Genomic DNA, 26114 nt, shown 5'->3' with positions numbered 1-26114 from the left:
GATGTTTGACAACGGTACAAAAGCTATTCAGTGGAGAAAGGCTAGTCTTTTCCACAAATTGCTTGAACAATTGGATATCCTTGTATGTAAAAATGAACTTCAACTCCTGCTTCACACCGTATATAAAAATTAACTCAAAATGGATCTTAGATCTAAATGTGAAATTTAAAACTATAAAATATCTAGGAAAAAAATAGCAGTAAACCTTTATGACCTTGGGTTAGGAAAGATTTCTTAGACAAAACGCTAAAAGCATGATCCATAAAAGAACAAATTAATAGATTGGACTTAATCAAAATGTAAAACCTCTGCTCTTCTAAAGACACGGTTAAAAGAACGAAAAGACAAGCTGTGGGCTGGAAGAAGATATTTGCAAAGCATATGTCTGATAAAGTATTCATATTAAAAATACGTAAAAAAATAACTCAAAACTCAATAAGAAACACAAGATAGTAAAAAGATTTTGAGCAGTACTTCAAGGAATGGCAAATACGCATGTGAAAAGATGTTCAAAGATGTTTTAAAGAAAGGTAAATCCAACCATAACAAGATACCACTACACACCTATTAGAATGGCTGATGTTGTCCATGACTCTCACCCGCTGCTGGTGGGGATGGAAAATGGTGCAGCCTCTTTGGAATGTTGGTCGGCAGTTTCTTAAGAAGTTAAGCGTAACTCTTATCATATGACCCAGCCGTTCCCCTCCGAGGTGTTTGCCCAGAAGAAAGGAAAGTCTGGTCCATGCAAATTCTTGTACACCGATGTTCATAGCAACTTTGTTATAGACTAAAATTGGAAACAACCCAATGTCCTTCAGGAGATGATTGGGTAAGCAAACTACGGTGTAGCCTGCACTGGAACACTACTCAGCAATAAAAAGGGATGAACAGCGAGTCACGCAACAACATGGATGAATCCCAGAATAATTATCCTCAGTGAAAGAAGCCAGACCCAAAACAGTACATGCTGCATGATTCCATTTACATAAAATTATAGGAAATGCAAACTAAATGTGCTTTAAATAGGTACCTTTTATTATATGTCAGTTACACCTCAATAAAGCTGTTAAGACCATTATGTAACCCATCGAAAGCTGAGATGGGTCATATCACACATCTCCCTTCTCCATGCCCCCACCCCCCAAAAACGAAAAGACTTGAAGGCAAAAAGCATTACTTGAGATAAAGAAGGTTTATAAATTGATAGAAATTTCACTACCCCAAGAAAATAAAACAATTTTAAATTTGCATGAACCTAAAAATATAGCATCCAAATATCGGAACTAAAAGAAATCAAATCCGCTGGCATAATGGGAGTTTTTAACCTACCTTTTGATTATTGATAGATCATAAGATAAATAAGGATTTATAGGAGATTTAACCAACACTCTTGCACCTGGGTGAAAACACACCGCCTCCGAGGAACACTCTGTTCTTCCAGAATGCTCCGCGACGCAGGGACTGCCGTTTGCATGTGGCTCCCAGTGCTGCGGTCGTCGTTCCAAGTGCTCTACACTGCTTAATTTACTTACTTCTCATACATTTTGCAGATGAGGAAATCGAGTCACATGGAGGTCAAGTATCTTGTTGTAGATCATGCAGAGCCAGAATTTAAACCCAAGCACCCTGGCTCCGGGGTTTATGTTCTTGATCTCTTTAACTGTGGTGCCTCATGGCACATTTGTGGCGATTGATCGTGTTCCTCCCTCAAAGCCAATCTAAACAAACTTAGGGGATCGCCAGCATATAAATCACATTCTCTCACGGTTAAGTTACGAATCAATAGCCAAAAGAAAACTTAAAAAGGCAAAACAAAAGAAAAATGAACCTTATATATTTATAGATTTCTAAAAACACACTCATAAGTAGAACATGATCCAAACAAGGAAATCATAAAAGAATGTAGAAAATTCCTAACTTAAGGGCATTAAAAATACTATGCATTAAAACTTGTGGGCTGCAGCTGATTTAGAAGTTAGGAGGAATATAATAAGCCTTAATTACTTACTTATATCAGAAATGAAGAAAAATAAACATTAATGAGCTAATCATCTAACTTGAGTTAGAAAAGAAACAACTGAATAAATTAAAAAAGAAATAGAAGATACTCTACTTTTATGTGTATGAAAATATCCATATTAAAAAACTGAAAGAAAAACAAAGTCAGTAGAAGAAAGAAAATGATAAAGGTAACAGTGGAAATTGATGGAAGAGGAAGATCAACAGGTCTAAAACTGATCATCAGAAGTAAAAGTTGGTTCCTTGACAAGACCAATGAAATTAACACATCTCTGGAATGATTAATACCTGAAATGAGAAAAGGTACCTAACAGTGCTATGAGAAATTATAGATAGGATATTATTATAAATGCAGCAGAGATCTAAAGGAATATAGAATATCATGAACAAATTTGAAAACTTAGATAACAATTTCCTAGAAAAATAAAATTATCCAAAACTACCTCAAAGAAAAGTAAAAAGTCTGAGTTGATTTATAACCATTTAGAAATTAAATAAGGAGTAAAAATCTTTCTACAAAGAAAGTTTCAGGCCCAGACTATTTTATAGGAGATATCTGGCAAACATTTGAGGGGCAGATATTCTAATCTTGTTCAGACTCTTGCAGAGAATGGAGAAAGAGGGAAAAGAAGCAACATATCCTTCATACTTACACCAGATAGGGACAGTTCAAGAAAGGAAAATTAGAGGCCAATCTTCCGTATATGAGTGTAGAAATCCTAAATGAAATAACAGTAACCAGGACCTTGCGGTGATTAAAAAATATTATCCATCACGACCAAACTGGGCTTATTCCCAGAATGTGAGGTTGCTACAACATTAGAAAAGCTATTATACTAATGTAATTCAGCACAGTAACAGGTTAAGGAGAAAAATCTTATCTCGATTGATGCAGGACAAGCGTCTGATTAAATTCTAATCTTCCCTGATAAGAACTCTAGTAAATGAGGAATGGAAGGGAACCTTTCTGACCTGATACAGGTTATCTACAAAAACGGCCTAGAACAGAAGTCGTTATCGTAGTGAAATGTTAAAAGCAGCCCTTTTAAAATCAGCAACAAGAAGGAACGGATGCCCACCATCAGCAGTTTTGTTCAATATGGTGACGACCGTTCTAGCCAGCACAGGAAAACAAGATAAAGCAGGCTCTGGTCTGCAGTTTATCTCCTGTGTTTTCCCCTCTAACGTGCTCCAGTCAGCCTCTCTGCCTGCCCGGGGACTTCGGTTGCTAAATCCATTGGTAAACTGTCATTCCTCTTAATTTGACTTTTCTGCGGCACCTCCCTTCTCTTGGCGCCCCCCCAGCTCAGCAGCTGTGCCTTTTCAGTCTTTTATCCTCAGGTCTGTTTCTAGCCTGGAGCACTGGATTATGCTCCTGGACCCCAGACTCACGTGTCCAGCTGCCTGCTTGACCGCACCTCTTGGACACCCAGTAGGTGTCTTAAACTTAGCATGGCCAAAGAGGAAGTTACCCATCTTCCTGCCAAAACACTTGTGCAAACTTTTCCTCATCTTGGGAATGGCAACTTCGTCCTCCCAGTTGTTCAGGTCAAGAACGTTGGGGTGGTCCCTGATTCCTCTCTCTCATCCCACCGTATCTCTCACGTTCGTGAGGGTGCTCAGTCCACTCAACCTTCAAAATAGGCCCAGGGTTTAGCCATGTTTTCAGTCTTCTAGGCCTGAATCACCAGCACCTCCTGAGTTTATGATTACCGCGGCCCGTGACCTTCCTCACCGTAGCAGCTGGAGGGATCCAGTGTAAGCCTCGCCTTTCCTCTGCGTCCAAGCCAGTGGCCCACAGGGCTCTGAAGGGCCTGCACCTCCACACCCACCCGTCACCTCCGGCCTCGTCTTCTTTGTTCACCTCATACTCCGTGTTGTAGCCGCACTGAGCTCCTCACTCTTGATCTGTGCTATTGTGTACTCCTGGGAAGCTTCTCCCCTAGAGATCCACTTGGCTTTTCCTCTTTGGGCCTTTATTTAATTGTCCCCTTCTTAGATGACGTCCCTGTTTAAGCTGCAAACCCTACCCCTGCCCACAAAAAAAAGGTCTGCTGTCTTCCATCCCCTGCCTTGCCTTATTTTTTCATAGCATATGATACAATCATGTATACCGTATGTTTTGCTTATTTACTTAATAAACCATTACCAGTGGTCATGTAGGTATCACATGAACATGGCAAAAATTATGATGACTGCACCCTGGGTTCTGAAGTTTTGGGAAAACCCCTCTAGGACACTGGCAATGCGCACTCTAAGGAGACAGTAGCCGTGGGAGGGGGTTGGGGATGGGGGCAGGGTCGGTGAGGTGGGCGAGCCCTGGGACTGGTCTCCAGGGTGGCAACGTGGTGCCAGGTTAATGGGGACTTGGTGAAGGTGCAGTGGAGGGGGTGTCCGCTGAAGACCCCCAGGAGCGAGACGGCGTGGGGAGTTGAGGCCGTGCGGGCGGCGGCCTTCCTTCGTCTCCGAGATGCCTGGAGAAGAACGGGGACCTCCAGTTGGGACAGAGCCAGGCTCGAGTGCCACCTGTGCCCTTACCTGGGTGGAACCTGCCTGGCTGTGGCCTCCGTGTGCCAGCTGGGAGACGAGATTCTGTGTCCGCGTAGAACTGGTGCTCGGTGAATTTACCGTTTTCTGTGAAAAGGGAGAAAATGAACATTGGTTTTTGAGCTTATATAGAGCTCCATCTGCTCTTCACATTCCATTTATAAGCCTGCTGGTACTTGAAGAGGAAATTGTATTCATTTTAATGAGATGAGGATTTTGAAATTAAGGCATTAAGCAAAAGTGAGTAAGTCAACACACGCTTTGGTTTTCTGGGAACCTGACTAGATAAACCCTGACAGCCGCAGATAACTTTTCAGCTGCGTTAATGGCTCAGCACATTAACATTTCTCTCTTGGTTATTTCTTTCTCTTTCAGTCTGAACCTGAGGGCTTTTCTCATTTCCACTTGTACGTTTGCGCTGCTTTTCTCGTGAGATGGAGGAAAGAAATTCTAGAAGAAAGAGATTTTCAAGTAAGTAAACGTCTTTTCAAAAGAACCTGAGTTTGGTTTTCTCCTGGAAGAGAGGTTTATTAAATTTTAGTTCACAGGGTTATTTGTGAAGGAGCTTTGAGAAGCTCTGGCTTCTTCTCACCCGTGACCACCTGCCGGGAGGGAGGTTCAGCAGTGGCCTGTGATGGTGTGAACACTGCTTCCATCTGGGTTATCACACATGGCTGTTTAACAAGCCCCCGAGAAACGAGAAACGTCACACGCTGGTGTGTGTTCTCCGTAACAGGACCCTCTGGAGGGGGTGGGACGGGATCTCCGGCTCCTGGAAGCCCCTTCCCAGCAGTGAGACCGAGATGTGTTAGGGAGGGTTTTGGGCGAGTGGTCTGACACCCAGGCCCTGCCTCTGGCCCTGGGAGCTGCGTGGCGTGTGTCGCTTCACCTCTCTGAGCTGGTTTCCTTGGTCACTTCCTGGGAGAGCCACGCTTGCCCCTTCTCAGTGGCCTTCACTGAGTGCACTTCCTGCCTGGCTCTGTGCCTGACCCTGGGACTCCATGGGGACTGAGCCTCGTCTCCGTCCCCACCCCTGAGAGTTCCTGCAGTGGGCCCAGGGACCTGACTCTGCTCCCTACTGGCTGGGGTCACTCTCCTGCCCACCCCCACGAGCCCTTCATTTTTCAGGGAAGGGGACGGGCGTGGAGACCTGCAGCCACCCCAGAACCTCAGCTTCTGTGCTGTGCTTGCCTAATGACCAGATGCCTCCACCCCACCTCCCGTGGGTGGTGGGAGGAGCCAGGAAGGCCTCCTGAGGGGGCTTCTGGGCCACCAACAGAGGGCCACAAGGGTGAGGGCCCCAGCCAGGAGTCCACGAGCAGCATGGCCCACACACCCATGGGGCTCCTGCCGCTGCCACACGTGGTGTGTGGGAAAACGATGTCAGGGGTGAGCCTCAGAGGTGCTCTGGGGGGCAGCCGGGCAGCATGCTCCAGCTCCTGGGGCTGTGGATCGTCTGCCACCCTCGTGTTGCCGCTCTGCACTTGGGGGACGTGGAGGTGGTCAGCAGGTTTGTGACCTCCCCGTCACTGCGTCCAGTAGAGTAAATCAGGGCTGGGACTGTCTCCCGCTGCACCCACTGCTGTTCACCCCGCATGTGCTCTGTGGGGTGGGTGGGGACTGGGTGAGATGGGGAGTGGCCTGAGGACAGCAGTGCCCCGTGGTCCCGTCCGCACTGGCACATACTGGCCATGAGCCCAAGCGGGAAAGCGTTCATCTCTGTCACTGTGATGAGGGTAGAGAGTTGGTTGTGCCCTGGGGGCCGAAACAGCCACGATCCCCAGAGCCTGCTGGGTGGGAGGTGCCTGGTCTGGTCTGGAGGGGGTGGGCTCACGCATGGGTGGGCAGGGTTGGCAGGGGGCCCCCTCCTGGCTCCTGGGAGAGCACCCCACCCCTCAACACAAGCGCCCTGGGGACAGTGGTGTTGGGAGACCGGGGCAGGGGCAGCCAGGCCTGCAGGCTGCCCCCGAGCCCTGCAGCGGGGTACACTGGACCGGAAGCAACACAGTCAGGGGCCTTGGAAGGGGGAGATGGTAACGAGTCCTGCTGTCCCTCGGCTTGCCATGTTTTCATCACGCTTTTTAAGAGGCTCAGTTTACCTGCTGTTGGTGGGAGGTGTTGCCTGTTGTACTTAGAGGGTGCACTTGGCAGCCGATGGAAATGTTTTACCAGACTTGTCAGAGCCCTGTTCCCTACCAGGGTCAGGAGCAAGTGCGGTCAGGACGCTGGCGGCGCCGGGGCCCAGGGAGCTACGCAGGGCGGCTGGGCTGCACGGCACGGCCGAGATGGATTTCCTCTCCGAAGCGCCGAATGCAAGAGTGCTTTGACATCTCCGGGGCTGGGTGGAGGGCATGCTATGAACACCAAAATGTGTTGTGGAGATTGAACTAAATGGGAAAGGCAATAAGAGAAAACAGAAATTAAATAAAGAACCCCGCGGAGTCCTGGTGAGCAGGGGGGAGTTGTGTTTGCAATCGTGGCATTTTAGGAAAATGGTTCTGCGTCCGTGTAAGACAGCCTGAGTGAGTGAGCCCTAAAACCCAGCCTCCAGCATGAGAATGTTCGTGGGAAATGGCTTTAAAAGCCCTCACTCTTTGCAGCATTGTAATTTGCCTCTTGGGAAATAATGTGTTGCTTTAAGTCATTTCCATAGGAATGGAATCATTTTCTAAGGACAAAGTATTCCCAGGAGAAAGGGGAAGACTCTCTTGATACCAAACCACGGGGAGCCCCCTGTGCTGGGGGAGATTGGTTTTGCTTCCCAGTGTTTAATTCCCTGAGCACTGGGCAGGGAGTTAAAGTACAGGCACTGCCTCCTGCCTGTGTTTCCCTTGCTCCTGAGGCTCGCCAGGGCCCGGCTTGTTTTCTGCTTGTCCTTGTGCCCCTCCCGATGTCTGTCGGGTGGGCTGGGGTAGTGGAGAGGCGGGGAGCCCCCAGGCCCCTGTCCTTCCCCAGGGAAGGCTGTCCCCTGCCTGCAGTCACTCTTGCTGCCTGGGAGCGGCTGCCTCCAGCACCCCCTGTGGCCTCCGCTGCGGGGACAGCAGTCCTGGGCCCTGGCTAGAGGTCGCCTTTTGCTGAGCGCTGGCATGCCCATCTTGCCACCTGGAGGATCCTTTAAAGCCCAGATGCTGGCACTACTGGGATGTTTTGTTGGAAATTTACGGGTATGGCATTAAAAACACTAGAAAATAAACCATCCTAGAAAATCCGTGTTATACCCATTTTATCTCCCCAAGCCCACTCTTGTTAGTGTGACTCCCCAGGACGTTGGAGAGCCGCCGGCAGCCCCCCTGCCCAGCCCTGTCCCCTCCCACCGTGGCCCTGGTCCCTGCTTGCCTGGCATTCCTGCCTTGCCTGCTGCCTGTCCGTGCTGGCCCGAGGGCAGTGCCCGGAGGTTCACTTCTGTGCTGCCACTTCTGACAGAGGCTGAGCTGCCCAGAAGCCGCGTGGATGCCCAGGCTCGGTGGAATTGGAATGTTCTCCACACGTGGACAGCGTTGGGGTGGTTGTCGCTCTTGGTTTTAGAGAGAGCAAGGCCCTTAGACAGAAAAAGAGATATCAGCCGTTTGTAATGTTTTACTTTTCAAGTAGAAAACAGTTAATTTATGGTGAACAGAGCCTGGGACTTGCAGCAAAGCCGTAAACCTTCTCGGTGGAGACCTAAGGAGCTCAGAGGTCTGTAAATATGTCCAGTAAATTAAGGCACTGCTGGCTGACTGCTGATGAAAGAGCCGCCCCGTGCGGAGAAGCCGCTGCCCGTGGCTCAGGGCTGCTGGCCCAGGAGGCACCTGCCCTGGCCTGGGGGTCAGAGGGTCGGGGTCTCAGGGCTGAGCCCCTGGCCACCCAGGGAGCACGAGGAGGAGGCCCCTGTAGAAGGCAGCCTGCCGGGCGGGCCCCTTCCCCTCCTGCTCTCGGCCTTGGGAGGAGTGCTGCGAGTTGCTGGGTGGGGAACCAGGGTGGAGCCGTGAGGTGCTGCACACGGCACTGGGTGCGAGCCGTGCTCCCCTCGGCTCACTGTGCCGGGCCCGGGGCTGTCAGCGGGGTGGGCAGAGGCGCCCGGTTGGACAAAGGTGCCACTCGGGGCTTGGCACCAGGCCTGGGACAGAGGTGGGACTTGGGTGCTGGGGAGCCTTGGGTGGGGAGACACGGTGGGCTCATTTCAGAGGAACCAAAGTAGCCAATCAGCTGGGGAGGTGGGGAGGGCCCCGAGAGAGCACGGGGTGGTGATCGGGAGGCAGGGACGGAGCAGGCGGGTCCCCAGGCCCTGAGAGCAGAGCCTGTCCTGCAGCGGGAAGGAGTTTGGTGAAGTCGGTGCTGAGTGCAGGGGTCAGAGGTCAGGAGAGGAGCCCAAGGGGGACGCGGAGACCCAGTCCCGCATTCCTCAGCCCTGGGCTGTGCCCGCAGCAGCACGGAGCTGTTGGGGGTTTCCGCAGGGGCTGGCACGACCAGGTGGGCATCCTGAAAGGCAGAACGGAGAGTGGGTTTGGGAAGTGCAAGGAGTAGACTGGAGCCAGGAGCCCGCCGAGGGGAGCTAGGGGTGGGTAGGCCAAGCGCTCGCTCCTCCAGGGATGAGGAGGAGGTGGGCACGTGAGGGGCCACGTCCCAGGAGAGGAGTGGACGCACTGAGGAGCAGCCAGGCGGGGCGCCCTGGGGGCTTGGAGGAGGGGCCTGGGGCAGTGGGTCCCCGACGGTGAGGGTGGGCGGCTGCAGCACCCCTGCAGTCAGAAGATCCCGAGCCAAAAGCGCCCGGCACGCAGGGCTGTAGAGAGACCACGTCCTGGCCTGGCGGTCAGTGGGTTTACTTTGTGCAAGTCTTGATCTGTGGGCTTTTCTGCCTGTATGTTGAACTTGAATTTAAAACTTTGTAAAACACACAGAAAGATGTGAATGAAGCACCTCTAGGAGGAGACTTGAAACATTTAATGAGGATAAAAAAGGTGATTGTGAATCTGAATTGCAAAAAAAATAGGAGTGGTTTAAGAATTCTTAATGGAATTTTCTATCTGTATAGAGAATGCATCTTCTTTCTAAGCATTTATGGAACATTTACAAAAATCAGCCATCTAACTCAGCCATTAAAAAGTCAAAGTTAGAAATGCAGGAATAATACAGACTACATTCACTGAGCAGAAGCCTTAAAAACTAATAATAAAGCTAGAATTAATGATCAAGCATTTTAGAGAGCCCTCCTCAAAATAACACAGGTCAAAATGAAACTGATCCTGTAATTACAGAATGGCATTCAAAACCTTATGGGATGGGGCACTTGTTGGCCTTGTAAAGAAATTCAAAGCCTAAATGCTTTTGTCATTTAAGAATGTTTAGAAAATAAGCTAAGTCTTTAACTCAATTTACAGTTTGAAAAATGAAGTCAACTTATGATTAAGAAGATACAAGCATGACTGAGTAAAAATAAGTTAGTGGATTAGAAAACCAAGTTGATAAGTAGAATTGTTAAGCACATCTTAGAGGGGCATGAAAAATGCCAATAAAATAGGCAAACTCTTGTAAGTGTAACCAAGATAAATGGATGAAAACACCATTTTGGGAAAATATAAAATGCCAAAATTGCTTCCAATAGATCTATTATCTATCACCTATTTATGTATCTCTCTCTATATCTAACCTACCTACCTACCTACCTATCTAAATCTATTATCCATCCATCTAACTATCCACCCATCCATCCATCCGTCCACCCACCCACCCACCCATCCATGTGAAGTGCCGTGAGGAGGTCAGGAGCACAGTCCGCCTTGCTCACGAGGCATCCCCAGTCCCTAGCACAGCACCTGACCCTGGGCAAGTGTGTACATAAACAATCGGGGATTGAAAGAGTGATTTATTTATTAATATGAAAGACAGCATGCATAAAAATGAAATTAGAATCTAATTTTCCTTGTGGAACAAATATAAAATTCCTTAATAAAATAAGAAAATTTAATTTATTGGTGTGTTAACTAAAAATACATATTCTGCTAAAATATATTTTACCCCAGGAATTTTGTACTGGTTTAATATTTCTTAATCTATTAGTGTCAGGAGTTCCACAACCACCTGCCTGTTCAGTGCTGCTTTCGAAGGACCACGGGGCTCAGCAGAGGAGCTCGGCACATGGTCACCTTCGCATGCGGCTAAGGTGTGTCACCGCGGCCTGGCAGGGTGGACAGGTGGGTCAGCAGGGAAAAGGCTCCTAGCAGGGTCGGCTGCAGGCTGCTTCTGCCCTTCCCGCCACACAGCCTGCTCTGCGCTCCATGATGAAATGCAGTAACACTCTCTGCCCAGGGAGGCTGCTAGAGCCTCGGTCCAGGGTTTCCCACCAAAACTCCACAGTCCCGGAAGGGAAGCAGGTGTTCCCCATAAATCACATGCTCTGTACCAACTGCCTCTGCAGGCTGGCTCAGAGGAGAACCTTATCACCTAGGGAGCATTTCAAGAGCCACGTTCCCAGAGGCTGGCCCCACACCGAGCCCCCCTAAAGTCCAAGCCTGCACTCTCAGCTCCTTCCTCATCTTGCTGCGGGGGCCCCTGTAAGTAAGGCAAGAGCAGCAAATCACACAATTCCTTCAGAGCTGCGGTAGCTTCTCCTGGGTTTAATAAAAAGAGGAAAGAACTATTCTTAATAAAGTGGAAATAAAGGAATGCCATCTTAGCTTGCTTAAGACTCAAATCACCAGGTCACCAGTGACTGGGGAAGTTCTAGAAACAGTCCCATTTAAATCAGGACTAGACATCTGTTTTCACCATGTGGTAACTAACTGTTCAGCAAAGATTCCCCCTGTGCAGTGCATGCACACATGCACACATGCACATGCATGCACACACACACACGAGCACACACCACAGGCACTATAAATATGTATGTTTCTAAGCTTGCACAGGAACTGAGTTTTGCTTGAAGGCCTCTGCTTTGCTGTTGCCCTGCCAGTGCACAGGGCCGGCCCCCGGGCAGGAGAGTCCCGGGACCTGCATAAACCCGGGATGCCTGGGCCTGGGCCCGACATGGAACAAAGCCTGCAAACAAAAAGAACCTGGTTGCAGGTTCTCAGGCCTCGGAGGCTCATCTCTGAATAGAGCGGAAATGAAGGGGGACCCTGAGAGGTCGTGAGTACCTGCTCATCCTCTCGCTAACTTAGGGCCAGAATTTGTTACTCTTGTGACTGAAGCACCCCACACTGAAAGTTTAATTTAAAATTGTCAGCACCCTGGGTGCCTAAGAGAAGAAAATGTTGGTTCTCTCTGAAGTAACACGTTTTAAACCCAACACAGAAATTGTAAATGTCTGAATGTCGGAAACATCATAAACAGAATTAAAAGGCAGATGACAAACTGAAATAAAATTCCTTTTTCACAAACAGGAACAAAGCAGAATGCGGTCGCAGTTGACTCGTCTGGGGGAGGGTGGCGGCCGGTTGCTAAATCCTAGGCTCCCAGGATTGTTCCGAGGGTACCGGCGAGGGAGAGGCGGCCCTTACTTTGCAGGCGAGGAGAAGGGGAGCTGGAGAGGCGTCCGGGCGAGCGGGTGGTTTTACTGGACCGCTGCGTAGAGAGGACTTTTAATTCCAGGTGCCCCACGTTGGGCGCCAGTTGCGGTCGCAGTTGACTCGTCTGGGGGAGGGTGGCGGCCGGTTGCTAAATCCTAGGCTCCCAGGATTGTTCCGAGGGTACCGGCGGCGGGGGCTCTTTCCCGGAGGCGAGGGCGAGGCGGGGGACTTGGCCAGGTCCCCGGCGGGAGGCGTGCAAAGTATGGAGGGCGGCGAGAAAGGAACAGGCGGGACACGTTTCTTTTAGGATGAAGAAAACCAAGAGAGTTTATTAGGGGAGAGTACAAGCTTATATCGGGCGGTTTAGAGGGCGGGGTAGCTGTAGAGGTTAAAGGCTTGGATTGGTTCTGAGAGGGCGCGGAGGTTGATTGAAAAGGGGCGAGAGTTGCTCCGGTAACGGTGTCTGGCAACAATGTATGCGCACTGGTGGTGATGGGAGTTGCACTGGCAACGGGGAGTGTCCGGGCAAGATAAGGGGGTGGGGAAAAGGCGGTTCCCTCCGGCAAGCCTCCCCTAACATTGGTATTTTGGGTGAGGAAATGGGGCCTGCCTCCGGCCTCACTTTCCCAGGCCCGGGGGGCTGCGGAGGGCGCTGTCGCCCGTGCCCACTACCCTCCCCAGGGGTGGATCCGGTCCCCCAGCCCAGGCCTGCCAAGTTGAAGCACGTAATCAGTGTCCCGCAGCAGAGCTTATATCCTTAACATACAAAGAACTCACCCAAGTAAGTAATAAAAAGAAAATGTTCTCATGAAAAATGGGTGGAGTCAATGAGAACAACCCAGAGAACAATCGATACGACTAGTAAATAGGCATGCCTCTTCCGACATTAGGAAAGAGTTGGAAATCAAAACACACGCCACCTGTCAAATCAGCAATGCTTTTAAAAATGCACTTCCTCAGATTTGATGAAGGCGGCATAAAGCAGGCGTGTTCCTTCACTCCTACTAGGAGTATAAACCAACCGAACCTCGGGGGAGAGCCATGTAACAGTTTATATTAGGAGCCTTACCTTTGATCCAATGGTTCCACATTTTTTAAATTATGAGAAAGCAAATTAGCAGCAGCCTAAATAGTAAATGGTAGGGAAACAGTTACCTACTTACGGTACATAATTGGTTGGAATATTTTATGACTCCCACAAATTATGCCTTCACATAAAATTTACTGATATGGGAAAATGCTTTCAGTATATTTCTTTGCAGAGGGAAAGTATGGCATGAAATGATATACATCTCCATAAGTGCATACATATAAAAATGAGCCCAGTTTTGCTTATATGCATGGAAAAAAATCTGAATAGAAACAACCCAAAATGTTTTTGATAATATTTTTGGTTAGTAGAATTATGGATATTTATATTTTCTTGTTTGAACTTTTTTTGGGGTGTTTTTCTATACTCTCTTCAATGACTGGTAAGCATTATTTTTTAAAATACTACTTGTTAAATGGGGATAATTCCCACGATGAAAGGCTGTCGTGAGGATTCGACCCCACACTGACTCCACTTGGAGGTCCCGGCTGGGAGCGGGCCTCTGTGACTGCCGGAATGCAGCCGCTGCTGTACCCTCGGCTGGTGTTTCCTGCAGCTGCAGACCTGCTCCTCGCCGCCACCCCTCGGCTCGCCTGTATGTGTGAGTGCACACCCACACATGTACACATGCACCCAGGCACATGCATGCACACACACACGCTTAGGTGCCTACACTTACCCACACGTGCACACACATGGGTGCATATACACAGACACACACATGTGCAGGCACAGCAAACTGAGGCGCATGCACACACGTAGGCACACATACCTGCACATGCACACACACACAGGCACACGCTCAGCACACAGACACACACAAGCACACACAGTTACTCAGCATCTGTGATCCTCAGAGGCACATATTGTGAACCACTTGTCTGAGGCTCCTGCACATCCACAGGCGCCCCTGTGCCACGTGATGAGGGGTGCAGTTTGGGCTGAGACTGTGGAAGGGGTTGCAGAAAGAGGGTGTGGAGTGGATGTGGAGCATCTCTGACAGCTCAGAAGTCGCGCAGTGCTGGTGAGGCTGCCCGTCCAGCCTCTGCCACGTGGCCACTCTCGCGGCGTCTTGAGCTGTCATGCTGTATAGCTCGCTCCCAGGTCTGCAGTCTCTGCCGGGCCAGACTGCCCTCAGCAGTGTCATGGGTTTCCCCATCTGCAGGGAGTGTGACATCATTTCTAAGTGGCCCAGGAGGGGTCTCTGGGCAAACTGTACGAGTGCCCTGTGTGAGCCTGGGGTAGCTCTGCGCTGGGCCCCCAGCTGTACCCCTTGGCCGCCCGATCCCTGGGCCCAGCCTTGCCTCGGAGGCCCTCCTAGCCCCAGGCCCCAAGCCCCTGCCCTACCGAAAGCCCCACACTGTCCACTCAGGAGGGCCCCCTAAATGCATCCCACTGCAGGCTTCAGAGAGCCTTGGTAAAGAAACAGCTGTAAAAATACAGGATGTTTAGAAGTGTCTCTTGGGCATCCCTGATTAAAAAAGAAAGAAAACAACAGCTGAAGCCCTGAGCTTTACAGAGATCAAGTACTGCCTCAGTGGGAAAAGCAGGGGCAAGGCGGCCCACCCCTCACCACAAAGCGTCGGTGCAGTGACAGGATGAATGTTACACAAATTCATGCTTTTCTGCACGTTTTCGTGTGGAGTCCGCCAGCCTTCCAGACAGACAACCATGGCTGCCCTGGTTAGCTGGAGAATGGGCAGCACAGCCCAGCGGGAGCCCTGGCGCCCCTGTCCCGGCCTTCAGCGGAGTCCTGGGGGCCAAGCGCCACATCGCCGTCAGACGGGCTGGCCGGGCAGGCCGGAGCCTTCCGAGGGCCCAGTGGGGTATACGTGGGCGGACTGGAGCCTGTGTTCACTGGAGACAGCAAATGTCAGGAAATGCCAAAGTAAAGATCAATTGTCTCTTTCTTTCTTTATCATTTCAAGACAGGTTATAGGCAAAATTGGGCCAATTGAAAACTAATTGTTAAAGTGGACTGTTGTGCATTCCTGTGCTCTAGGTGCTGCATGTGGGTGTGTGCAGTATGTTGCCACATGGTGGAGTGTGGGGTGTGTCACCACGTGGTGTGTGCGGTGTGTGTCACCACGGTGCGGTGTATGTCGCTGCATGGTGGAGTGAGTGTGTTGCCGCATGGTGGGGTGTGGTGTGTGTCACCACGTGGTGTGTGTGGTGTATGTCACCACGGTGTGGTGTATGTCGCTGCATGGTGGAGTGAGTGTGTTGCCGCATGGTGGGATGTGGTGTGTGTCACCACATGGTGTGTGTGTGTCACCGTGTGGTAGAGTGTGGTGTGTGTCACCATGAGGTGTAGTGGGTCTGTGTCACTTGAGGTCTGTGTGTAGGTTTGTGTCACTGTGTGCGTTGTATTAGCTTCTGGAACCTTCTGAAGGGGCATTCTTGGGGCCCAGTCCTCTTGCTTCTCTGGCTCTGGTGCAACATCCTCAGGTTTTAGGGAGAAGATTGGCCATGGCTGGCCATCCATGGGCAGCGGCTGGGCGGCTGCTGGAGGGCGGCTGTGGGGAGTCCTCTGGGTGGAGATGTGGCTGGAGGAGGGACCTGTGCAAGCCGGGGGTGCAGGCTGGGGGGTGGGGTGTGGCGCAGGCCGGGGGGTGGTGCAGGCAGTGTGGCCCCTGCTCACTGCCCCTCTACTTAGGCCCTGGTAGATGCAGGTCAGCACCGCTAAGGGTAAGGCTGGGTGATGGTGTCGAGGGTCCCTGGGAGGGGCTTCGAGAAGGTGGGACGTTGGCTCAGCCCTGAGCAGAGAGCCATTTTCCTTGATAACCCAGCAGAGCATGTGAACACCATCTGTGGGGCCTGACAAGCATCCGGAACAAGTAAGGGTGGAGCATGGCCAGCACGTGGGGAGCCCCTCTGTGCCCTCCACGCCCCCCCCACCCAGCAGTACCTGAGATGGGGGGCTGGGCGGGGCAGCCCATGGGGCCATACCTGGGGGATGGGCTAAGGCAGGCCTCAGGGGCCGGGGGATCTGGAGAGGGGCCGGGGGGCCCATTTGCTGGCAGCACTGCCTCTGGGCTCGGACGGTCAGGGGCAGAGCAGGAGCTCCCTAAGTGGGTGGGCCCGGGATGGCCAGCTCAGCAGCTCCGGCCACCCTCCCTGTTGTGAATACAGTCAGAGGGGCGTGGAGCAGAGTGTCCCAGCACTGTCTCACGCCCATGGGGCAGGCACTGGGAGACCTGGGCACAGGGCCAAGGAGAGCGTGCAGCTGTGCTTCAGCCTGGGCAAGCGGTCACTCTTCAGGGTGGTGTGGGCCTGCAGGCCCGGAGGGGACGAACTTGGGTTCGCTCGGCTGCCGGGCAGAGCTGGTCTGCAGGAAACACCAGTCTGCCCTACAAGAGAAGGCCCCGGGGCAGTGAGGAACCTGGTGCTCTGTGGTCAGGCGGCAGAGGGGTCAGGCGGTGGGCAAGGGGCCAAAAGGGCGGGGCCAGGCCTGCCCAGGAGGGTCAGGCCCCAGCAGGGGAAGGGGCGGTGGGGCAGGAAGCATGTTCCCCTACAGTGAGGAGGGTGCGAGGGCCAGGTGTGGGCTGGGTGGAGGCCATGGCGCTCTCCTGCCTGGGGTTGACACCGTCTAAATGTGTGGAGAGCCAGATGCAGGGCCAGCCTCAGCCCCTCCGAGTTCACGCACGTCCCCTCAGCCTTGAGGCTCCACAGTGGCCAGCCCCCAGCCCCCAGCACTGCTGAGACCGCCCTCCCGGTGAGCTGGCATCCTAGAGAGGCAGTGGGCCCCTGGTGACCCCCAGGCCCTTCCTGGGTGCTGTCTGGTGTCCCAGGGGTGGGGGCCCCTCCTGGGAGGGCTGGGCTCAGAGGCATCTCAGGGACACGGTAGGGAGACATGAGGAGGCCCATGTCTTGCAGAGCGTTTTCTTTCCTCGTCCTCAGGCATAAATACCCACAGGTAATTTTCTTTTCAGACTTTGGGAAATGGGGCCTCCTTATTAAATTATACCTCTCATTATGATAATGGCGATGGAGTTTGAAAGTTTAGCCATTTCTGACTAAAGTGGAACGTATACTGCAAATGCAATAGCAACTTTCTTATAGGAATAAATGATTGAAAGTTAAGAAACTGGAGCACAAGGAAGGATGAAAGGAATGAGATTGTGAGAGAGGCTCTAGGGTGGCTCACAGCCATCTTTAAGTGGAAGAGGAGGAATGAGCTCTTTTTCTCTGTGACTCAATGTGTCAGTTTGAATGTATTATGTCCCCCAAAACACCATTATCTTTGATGCAGTCTTGTGTGGACAGATGTAGTAGTGTTGATTAGATTGTAATTCTTTGTTTCCATGGAGTTGTGGCCCCGCCCATTCAGTGTGGGCCTTGATTAGTTCGCTGGAGCACTATATAAGCTCAGACAGAAGGAGAGAGCTTGCTACGGCCAAGAGGGACACTTTGAAGAACGCACAGGAGCTGAGAGAGGAGCTGCAGCTTATAGAGACATTTTGAAGACGGCCATTAAAAGCAGAGTTTCGCTGATGCTTCGGAGGTACTAGCTCAGAGTTTGCCCCGAGAGGCTGCAGCCCAGAGAGGAATGTCCTGGGAGAAAGCCATTTTGAATCCAGAACTTTGGAGCAGATGCCAGCCACGTGCCTTCCCAGCTAACAGAGGTTTTCCGGACACCACTGGCCATCCTCCAGTGAAGGTACCCGATTGTTGATGTGTTACCTTGGACACTTTATGGCCATAAGACTGTAACTTTGTAACCAAATAAACCCCCTTTATAAAAGCCAATCCATTTCTGGTGTTTTGCTTAATGGCAGCATTAGCAAACTGGAATACTCAATTAAAGCAAGAGAAATTCAGGTTATGCCAAAAGAAGAACTTACTTGCATCTCCGTGGAGTAACTTGCTAAGGACACCCTTCTGGTGGCTTTGGTGAAGTGACTGGGAAGTAGCAGACTGTCTCAGGTTTGGCTCAGCTCCAGCCTTCCAGAGGAAGCCAGCGGCCTGTGGGAACGCCTTCCTGCCTGGCTCAGATTCCAGGAGACCCCCGTGTAAATCAACCATGTGCTTGTCCATCACCCATCCATCCGCCTACCATCTGCTGGCTGCCCCCACCATCCTGCCCGTTCTCCCCATCTTTCTTGCCTCTCCTCCCAGAGGGCCTGGGGGGCTGGGCAGTGGGCTGACTGAGTGTGTTTGCATTCTCTGAGCAACTGGCAACCAGTGGGGGCTGGGGGTCTGGCCCTGCAGGTGTTCTCTTTGCAGGGAGCAGGGGAGAGGCAGCGGGCTGGGACCTACATCTGGCCCCCGTGCACCTGTTCCCGCCTGCCCTGGGCCCAGACAGCCTGCGAGGAGCACCCACTCCCAGGGAGGGAAGCCAGGGGCTGGGTGGCTCGAGCAGCTGCGTCAGCACAGAGCTCACCACGTACCAAGCCAGGGTGTCCTACTCGGTCTGGGGTGACCCGAAGGGGAGGCAGGGCAGCAAAGAGAAGAGTTTGGGAACTTCTCTGGACTCGGTTTCCTCATCCAGAAGGGTAGGTGAGGACTTTGAGCTCACTGCCTCCAGCAAGGCTGGGAGGGTATTAGATGGGATGATGGACAAAGGAGGGGCTCGGGGCTGTCACTGCCTCACACACACATGCATGCACGTGCATGCCCGCGCACATATTCTTACATGCACATGCAACACGCATGCAGTGCACATATCCATACATGCCCACATGCAGCTTGCCCACATGCAGCTTGCACACATGCACGTGCAGCTATCCTTAAATGTACGGATGCATGCACACGCAACACGCATACACACATGCACGTGCACGCATGCTCTTATCTATACATGTACAGGCACACATGCACATGCAACATGCACACACACGCACATGTGCTCACTTGTGTGTTCACACTCACCCTCGGCATCTGTTATGAAACAAGGCAGGGGAAAGAATTGATTCTGTTCTCTGATCTCTGAAAAACAAACCCTTTCTCTCCTTGCAAATGGGGAATTCTTGCTTAAATAGTCATAAAGGAAACTCCTGCTTTGCCTCACAGAATTTGTTTGGATTTTGTCTTTCGTTGTTACAGTGAAAGCCTCCATTGCAGGGGCGTTTGGCTTGCAGGTGTGGCCGTCTGGTTCCTAGTGTCATTAGGGAAGGTGGCCCTGAGTGATTGAAGGGGGAGCATCTTAGATCTGCCTTTGTTGAAATAACCCGAGTGGCAGCGGCCGAGTGGCCTGTTTCAGAGTGGCAGGGGGAGTCTGTCATGTTCATCCTGGAGCTTAATGCTGCCGTCTGGGTGTGGGGCAAAGTGCCTCATCTCCAAAAGTGGGCTTCCTCGTCTCCCCTCGGCTGCCTGGGCCCAGCCTTGAGGACACCCCAGTGACTGGAGAGGTGTTCAGGCCCCCCCACTGCTGCTGTCCATGCCCCACCGTCCTGCCCATTCTCCCCAACTTCCTCACCTCACTTCCCAGAGGGGCTGGGGCCCGGCAGTGGGGGGCTGGCCCCGGCTCTCGCGCTTGGTTCCCACCTGCCCACAGCCCCCTGCCTTTCCTCCTGCAGGGTCTTCCCAGAGAGGGCCTGGGGCCACGTAAACCTGGGTCTGTCCTCATCGTTTTCCCTTTAAGAGCTGAACTCATGAGACAATTTTTAAAGACCAGAAATGGAAGTCTGCACAAGGCTGCAGAAAATCAATTTGTGTCCCATGACTGGCTTCAGACACATCTATATTTTGATTAAATCATCCCTCTCTGCGACGGGCTTTGCCTTCCCTGGCGCCGCACTCTGCCCTGCTGGGCCTGTAGCCGGGGGGGCGGCCAGCCGCTAACCCACCATCTTGGACGCCCGGAGACCCTCCGGTGGCAGCTCAACCGCTGCATTCACGGCACTTAGGGGTCCACAGGCCCCCAAAGTCACCTGGAAAGCAGAGTGTGTCAGCAGGGCCACGCTTGACAATGAGAGTGAGACAGCCAAGAAATGCTACCACTGCCTGGAGCAGAAATAAATGTCACTTGCTTGGCAGTAGGTATCTGCATGCACGTGGCGTCCGTGCTGGCCGTGAGCATGTCCGCACACCCACAGCCCCGATGGCCAGTACCAAAATGCCGCTGTCCGGGGTGAAGCGTCTTGCTTTTTGCATGTTTTTTTGAGATTAATCCGTCATGAATCCAGTCAGCTCTTACCTAGTGATCCCTGCTCTTCCCAGAGTTGCTAGATTCTGCTGTGGATGGGTTTCACATATACCGGGGTTAGAGTGAATATTAAGAAAACTTAAAATAATGAGTGTTAGCTTTTTAGTTTCCTGACACCCCATTGTAGTTAATAGTGTCCTCAGACCCTAAGGATTGCTGCTTGTGATGCGGCCGTTCACCTTTACTTATGGCGTTTCCTTACAGCCACAGAAAAGCTCTCGGCAGAGGGGTTTGGGAACTGAACGGAGCCCTGTGGCTCGGGAGGGAGTGGGTGGGGGCTGGAACACTTTCCAAGGATCCTTGCCCTGATAAAACCTTTTAAAAATTTTATTGAAGCTACACTTGTACATGTTTTTAAAAAGACAAAATATTCCAAACCGCTTTTTACCAGAAAAAGTAGTTTCTTCCCACTTCCCCTGACCTTCTCCCTGGAGGTGGCTAAGGTCACCTTTTAAGATATGTTTTGTTTTTAGAATCTGTTTTTCTCCCTAGCATTCCGTCTGTGCTGTCTCAGATTTTAGCCTGAGACGCTGGGTTTCCACAGCAGCAGCAGGACGATGCACCCCTTGCACCCACCCGCCCTGCCCTGCCGCCCCTGCCCGGGCTCCGATGACGGGCTGGTGGGGAGTTGCTCTGCGTGGCCATGTGGCTGAGCCGCACAGTGTGCTACGATTGTATTTCCTTTCTTGGACAACCGTTTGGTTTCCTTGCTGTTCACAGTGGTCTCCCTCTTCTTGGTTTTCTGTGAACCGTTCCCTGATTCCTCCCTGATCTGTTTCTCAGAACTGGAAATCTCCTCTCAAGGGATTTGGCCCATCAGCTGTACTCTGAAGTTTGTCTTCTTGGAACCGTCCCTTCCGCATGCCCGTCTGCCCGGAGCCCTTGCTCTCCAGGCCTGCACGCATGCTGCCTCTGCCACTGCCCGGGGCAGCTCCTCGAGCCTGGGCTCCTCCTTGGCAGGGCGCCCCCTTCAGCACGCGCCTCAGTAAGGGAGCCCAGAAAGCAGGCGTTTTGGTATTGCGTGTCTGAAACTGCATGTTCTCTCCTCCCTCTTGACTGAGGGTTTGGCTGGATGGTGCGTGCAGGGTGGAAATCTCTGTGCCTGCCCATCCCCTTCCGGTGTCCAGTGCTGTTACTGACAGGCATGGCACGCCCTGCCCCCTGCCCCTCGGCATTTAGGAGCTTCCTTTGCACCCTGTGCCCACCCTGTGCTCGAGTATTGGGGCCTGTTCAGTATGGAAAGCGCAAGGATTTCATCTCAGAAACGTTCTCCGTGTTTCTCTTTCTGGAATGCCTATTACATGGTGGGCTTCCTGGACGTCCCCCTAATTCCCTACCTCTCCTCTTCTGTTTTCCATGTATCCATCTGGGCAGAGGTTCAGCAGGAACTGGGAGCTTGTACCAATCCCAGTCCCTGGCCCTCAGCTCCAGAGGTTCTGGCTCAGGGGGCCTGGGGTAGGGCCCAGGAACCAGCATTGGTGCCAGCTCCCTCAGAAGCCACCGGGCAGCTGCACGTAAGCCCCCTGTGGCCCCGAGGCTCTGATTCTGCGGGTCCAGACACATGAGAGGGTTTTGCTGTGACCTCATCCATCCCCAGAGGGGGTGTCTTTGTATTGACCTGGCAGGACCCTGGCTCACCTGCTCACGCACCTGCTCACTCACACACCTGCCCACTACCCTCCCCTCCCCTCCCTGGTCTCTCATGAAAACAAGAACTTCTCCTGCCTGAGGCGTTTGCTTAGGGAAAGTTTGACATTTCAACCCCAAGACCTGACAGCCTTCCCTTGTGTGTCCCGGAGCACTCCCCTCACCCCCCCCATCATTCCAGAGCTTTCTGCTGTCTGCCCTCTGCAGGTGAGGGAGGGCAGCGGAGGTTTTGTCAGTCTCTCCCTCTTAGCCGGCTCACTTCTGCCCGTGAATTCATCTTGCCACTAAAGGAAAAATTACAACCACCATTCGAATCATTAATTGAAAGGCCCTTATTATATCATTAATGGTATTTGATATCTCAGGCAGATAAACTTGGAGAAGCTCATCTGTTCAATCCCTGAAGAAATGTAATTACATCTTCAGCTGTATTAAAATGCCTCCCTCTCAGTTCTCAACTGTCACACGGTCACACAGTCTGTTTTGAATGCTTGCAGCGGACACCCAGGCCAGTCTAGGGTGCGAGTGGGACTGTTCCGGCCCGGAGGGGTGGGGCCCAGCACTTGACTCAACGCCCTGGCCTGGGCTTCCGAGGAGCATGCGCATTCGGGTCATAGTATTGGGTCCCCAAGCCCCTTGACTGCCTGGGTGCTGACGTCCTGGCTGTGAGCAGGGCTGATCTGGAGCCAGCTCGGGGCTGCACTGGGGTCCCCTGGGCTTGTCGTTCTCACACGTGGCCAAGATCTGGACCTGAGGTTGCCGGAGACAAATCCAGCAGGAACTGGTGGCACCAGGAGTGCCAATCCCAAAGTCAACTGGGTCAATTTCCAGACACCTGTTTCCTTTGTGGAAAGAATCTCTTAGGCTCCTTGGTTCCTAGTCCCTCTCCTGCAGTCTTTTCTGCTAACGTCACCATGTCCTGTGTTTCTGATGTGACAGTTGAATACCCTCACGCAGGTAATGGGGTTCAGTGGGGGGCAGTACTCCAGGGCTCAGTACTGGGGAAGGGGCTCATTGTACCCAAGGGGAGATGAACCCAGGGCAGCACCCACCCAGCTTCTGCTCCCTCACTCACTCACTGTGCTTACTCACCTGCCTGCTCACCTGCTTACTCACTCACCTTGTCTCTCACTCGCCCGCCCACCACTTGCACACTCACTGGAACCTCAGCCAAGCCCAGTCCCCAGCTGGGGAGGAGACGCGGCTCGGGGCCTTGCTGGGTCCCCTCCTCAGGGAGGAGCGGATGGGGCCTGGGCCCTCCCTCAGGGAGCACCCCCAGGGGCCTGGGCAGGCCCAGCACTGTCATCATCCTGGTGGATGCCCTCGGCCCTTCCCAAGCTCCGTGTCTGTTCCATGCGTCTTCCCTTGAGCTTAGTTTAGCAAGTGGGCACTGAGTGTGCTCTGTGTGCCAGGCGCATCAGGGGCTTGAGGTCAGGGGTGAATGGGCAGGTGGGCACGCAGCCTCGTGGTGAGCCAGCACCCTTCCTTGGGAACTTCAGTTCTGGCTGGAGAACAGGAGTGTATCATGCTCGGGACCCTGAACCCAGCGGTGGCAGCTTGGGTGAGGCTCACGGAGCTGTGAGCGGGTCTGGGGAGGAGAGAGGGGCTCGCACGGTGGGCACTCGGAGCCCTCCGGAACGTGAAGTGCCGGCCTCGTGGCGTGCTGGGAGGGTTTCCCACGTGACTGGCCGGCCAGTGCGGAGGCCGGGGTGTCAGGCTGTGTCAGTGTGAGGGGCCCGATGCGGGGGTGTTGAGGGTAGGGATCAGGTGGGCTCCGTCCCAGGACATTGTCTCACGAGGCAGGGACAGTCACCGAGCACCTGGTGCAGGAGGCGACGGGAAGGACGTGCGGGGAATGGACTGCGGGCTCTGTGTGAGGGGGCGGCGGTGGGCGGTGAGGGGCCTAGAGGTGCTGGGAGCCCCACTCGGGGGACACGCAGCTCAGTGAAGCAGACGGGCCCAAAAGACTGGCGTGCAGGCCTGTGCTCCCCCCGCCAGGTGAGCCGCCGCTCCTTCTGCTGGGTCCCTGCTGCCCCACCTCAGGGTGCAGCCAATGGGGGCAGGGGCTCCTCCCCGTGGGAGCCCGGTGGGCCCTCTGGCAGAGACGTCTGCTTCACATTAGGTCCTGCACGTGGCCTTCTTCCCCCTGAAACTGAGCTCTGTGCGGTCTAGGCGCTCCGCGTACCTAGTCTCAGTCTCCCGCCTCACCCATCTCGAGGCTGTGACTAGAGCAGCAGGAAGTCAGGGACATTAGTTTGTCATTGGTTTGTCGAGGGAACCACTCCCCTGGGAGTGGGACCACCATGCCCGGAAGCCCTCGTGGCAGAAAGTGCAGATGACGAGGCTCCATGGCCTCCTTGGCCCCCGGCCCCCAGCAGCCTCCACTTCCCCTGGACGTCCCAGGCTTGACCCCGAGCCCCCCGGGGCACACCATTGGCCTTCCTGAAGACTTTGCTCACGCATGGGGGTCCCAGGGCAGGACTGAGGGGCTCAGCGGCACTGGGGGTGGCCGGGGGCCCTGTGGGAACACCTGGCCGTGTCCACCCCGAGGCCCTTGGTGATGGCAGCTGCTGTGACCCACGTGGGACAGGTACGTGCCACCCGGTGCCCTCCTGCCCGAGCCCCTGCAGACCTGGTTCACGCGCCCTGACGTCCCTCAGCCCCCCAGTCCCCTGGGCTCGCCTCTCAAGGCAGCCTGTGCCAGCGGTGTCACCCAGACACGAAATGGGGTCAGGTCACCCACTCCCATCCCCCGCCCGTGGTCGGGCATGAAGCCAAGGGACTCGGGCCACTGGGGCCCCTGCTAGGTGCTCATCCCTCGTCCGCGTGCTGGTATCAGTAAGATAAATCGGTGAACAAAGTAGAGACCAAACAATAAAGAAAGAAAGTAAACCGGCCCTTAGGAAGTCCCTGCGCTGCCTTAGGATCGTCAGCGCCTCCGACCCAGAGAGCCCTGATCCGTAGCGTGCCCACTTGTTACCCTAATTAGTTTGAGGATTTTCAGGGCAAACATGATAGGATTTCTCAATTCAATTTTGCGGTATTTATTTTTTTGAAATAAAGCACACAGAAGAAGTTGCATTGATCTTTTAATTCCTCATGCAAAGAAGAAATATTTGCTCTTCTCTTATTTTGTGTGCCTGATTCCTGGCAGGGCTTCTGGGAGGTGGCAGGTCCGGTCACCGGGACACCGGCCCAGATGGGCTGTGAGCCTCGGCCTGTCGTCTCGCGGCCCTCACAGTGCACACGGGGGGCTCACCGTTCCCGTCGAGCTGAGGGGCCCCAGTGTGCCCCATCTGTGCTCTCTGCGGCAGCCAGCCTTGCCCTGGGCTCCACACACTTGGGGGACAGGTGGGTGGGTTGCCTCCGTGCACAGCCTCCCCTTGGGCCCCAAAGCCGAACTCCTGGGCCTCAGCTCCCACCACGTTGGCCGGATGCCAAGCCAGGGGCCATAGTTGGGGAGGGGGACAAAGTAGGCAGGGAAGGGAGTCACCAAGTGGGGCCTGAGGTGGAGGGAGCACCAAGGGTGCAGCCTCGTTGGGGAGACTGCGGTGCAGAGTCGCCACCACACTTGTCGTGGCCTCCGCGGCCAGGGTCTGGGCTGGCCTCTGCCCCTGCTGCCGGCCTGGCTGAGTCACCACCTTGTCTGGGGCCCCGTCTCCCTCGGTGCCCTCTCCCATCTGGATCGGCCAGGCATAGCTCCTGAGGTCACCAGCAGGGTCAGGCCGAGCTGCCTTGGCCGCCCTTCGGGAAGGCGAGCTCATATCTGCGTGCTGCCCAGGACACAACCACAGCCCCTCCTTGGTCCTGCCCACTGGTCCCTTGGCCTGGCCAAGGCCCTCGCGGCCCCACACCGAGCCTTCGCCAAGAGCTGACTCGACGTTTCCACACAAAAGTCACTGCTTGGCTCACAGTTAGGGTGCAGACTCGGGGGCCTTGCATTCGAGTCCCCACGTCACTGCAGGCTGCAGGGCTGGGGCAGGAGAGGCCGAGGGAGCCGGTCGAGGTGTGGGCTGCAGGGCCCCTGTGTGGGCCTTGGGGCAGGAGCTCGCCAAAGGGGGTCTGGAGCACCCCTGGCTCCGCATAGCTCAGGGGCTGTGACTCGCCTGGGGCGGCCCCGTGATCCTAGGGTACCACGGTTGCCGCCATGGCTGAGGTGGTGCCCCTCTTCCTCGGGGGG

The 26114-nt window shown here is 53.4% G+C and overlaps 1 protein-coding gene across 6 annotated transcripts in view; it reads left to right on the top strand.

Moving 5' to 3' along the window:
• TBC1D22A (TBC1 domain family member 22A) overlaps positions 1-26114 on the top strand; it is a 397174-nt gene that overhangs the window by 338745 nt on the left and 32315 nt on the right. For 5 of the 6 annotated variants that reach the window (XM_037846180.1, XM_037846182.1, XM_037846181.1 and 2 more), the window contains one exon: positions 4942-5037. In XM_037846180.1, the coding sequence (XP_037702108.1) occupies positions 4942-5037 (96 nt within the window). Of the gene's footprint in view, positions 1-4941; positions 5038-26114 lie in introns of those variants that run through there. The other variant, XM_037846184.1, reaches the window with a different exon arrangement.

This window comes from Choloepus didactylus, chromosome 8 (genome assembly GCF_015220235.1).
Source record: "Choloepus didactylus isolate mChoDid1 chromosome 8, mChoDid1.pri, whole genome shotgun sequence".
In the NCBI taxonomy this organism is placed as follows: Eukaryota; Metazoa; Chordata; class Mammalia; order Pilosa; family Megalonychidae; genus Choloepus; species Choloepus didactylus.
Note: the sequence above shows the minus strand (reverse complement) of the source record. Positions and strands in the feature narration are given on the sequence as shown.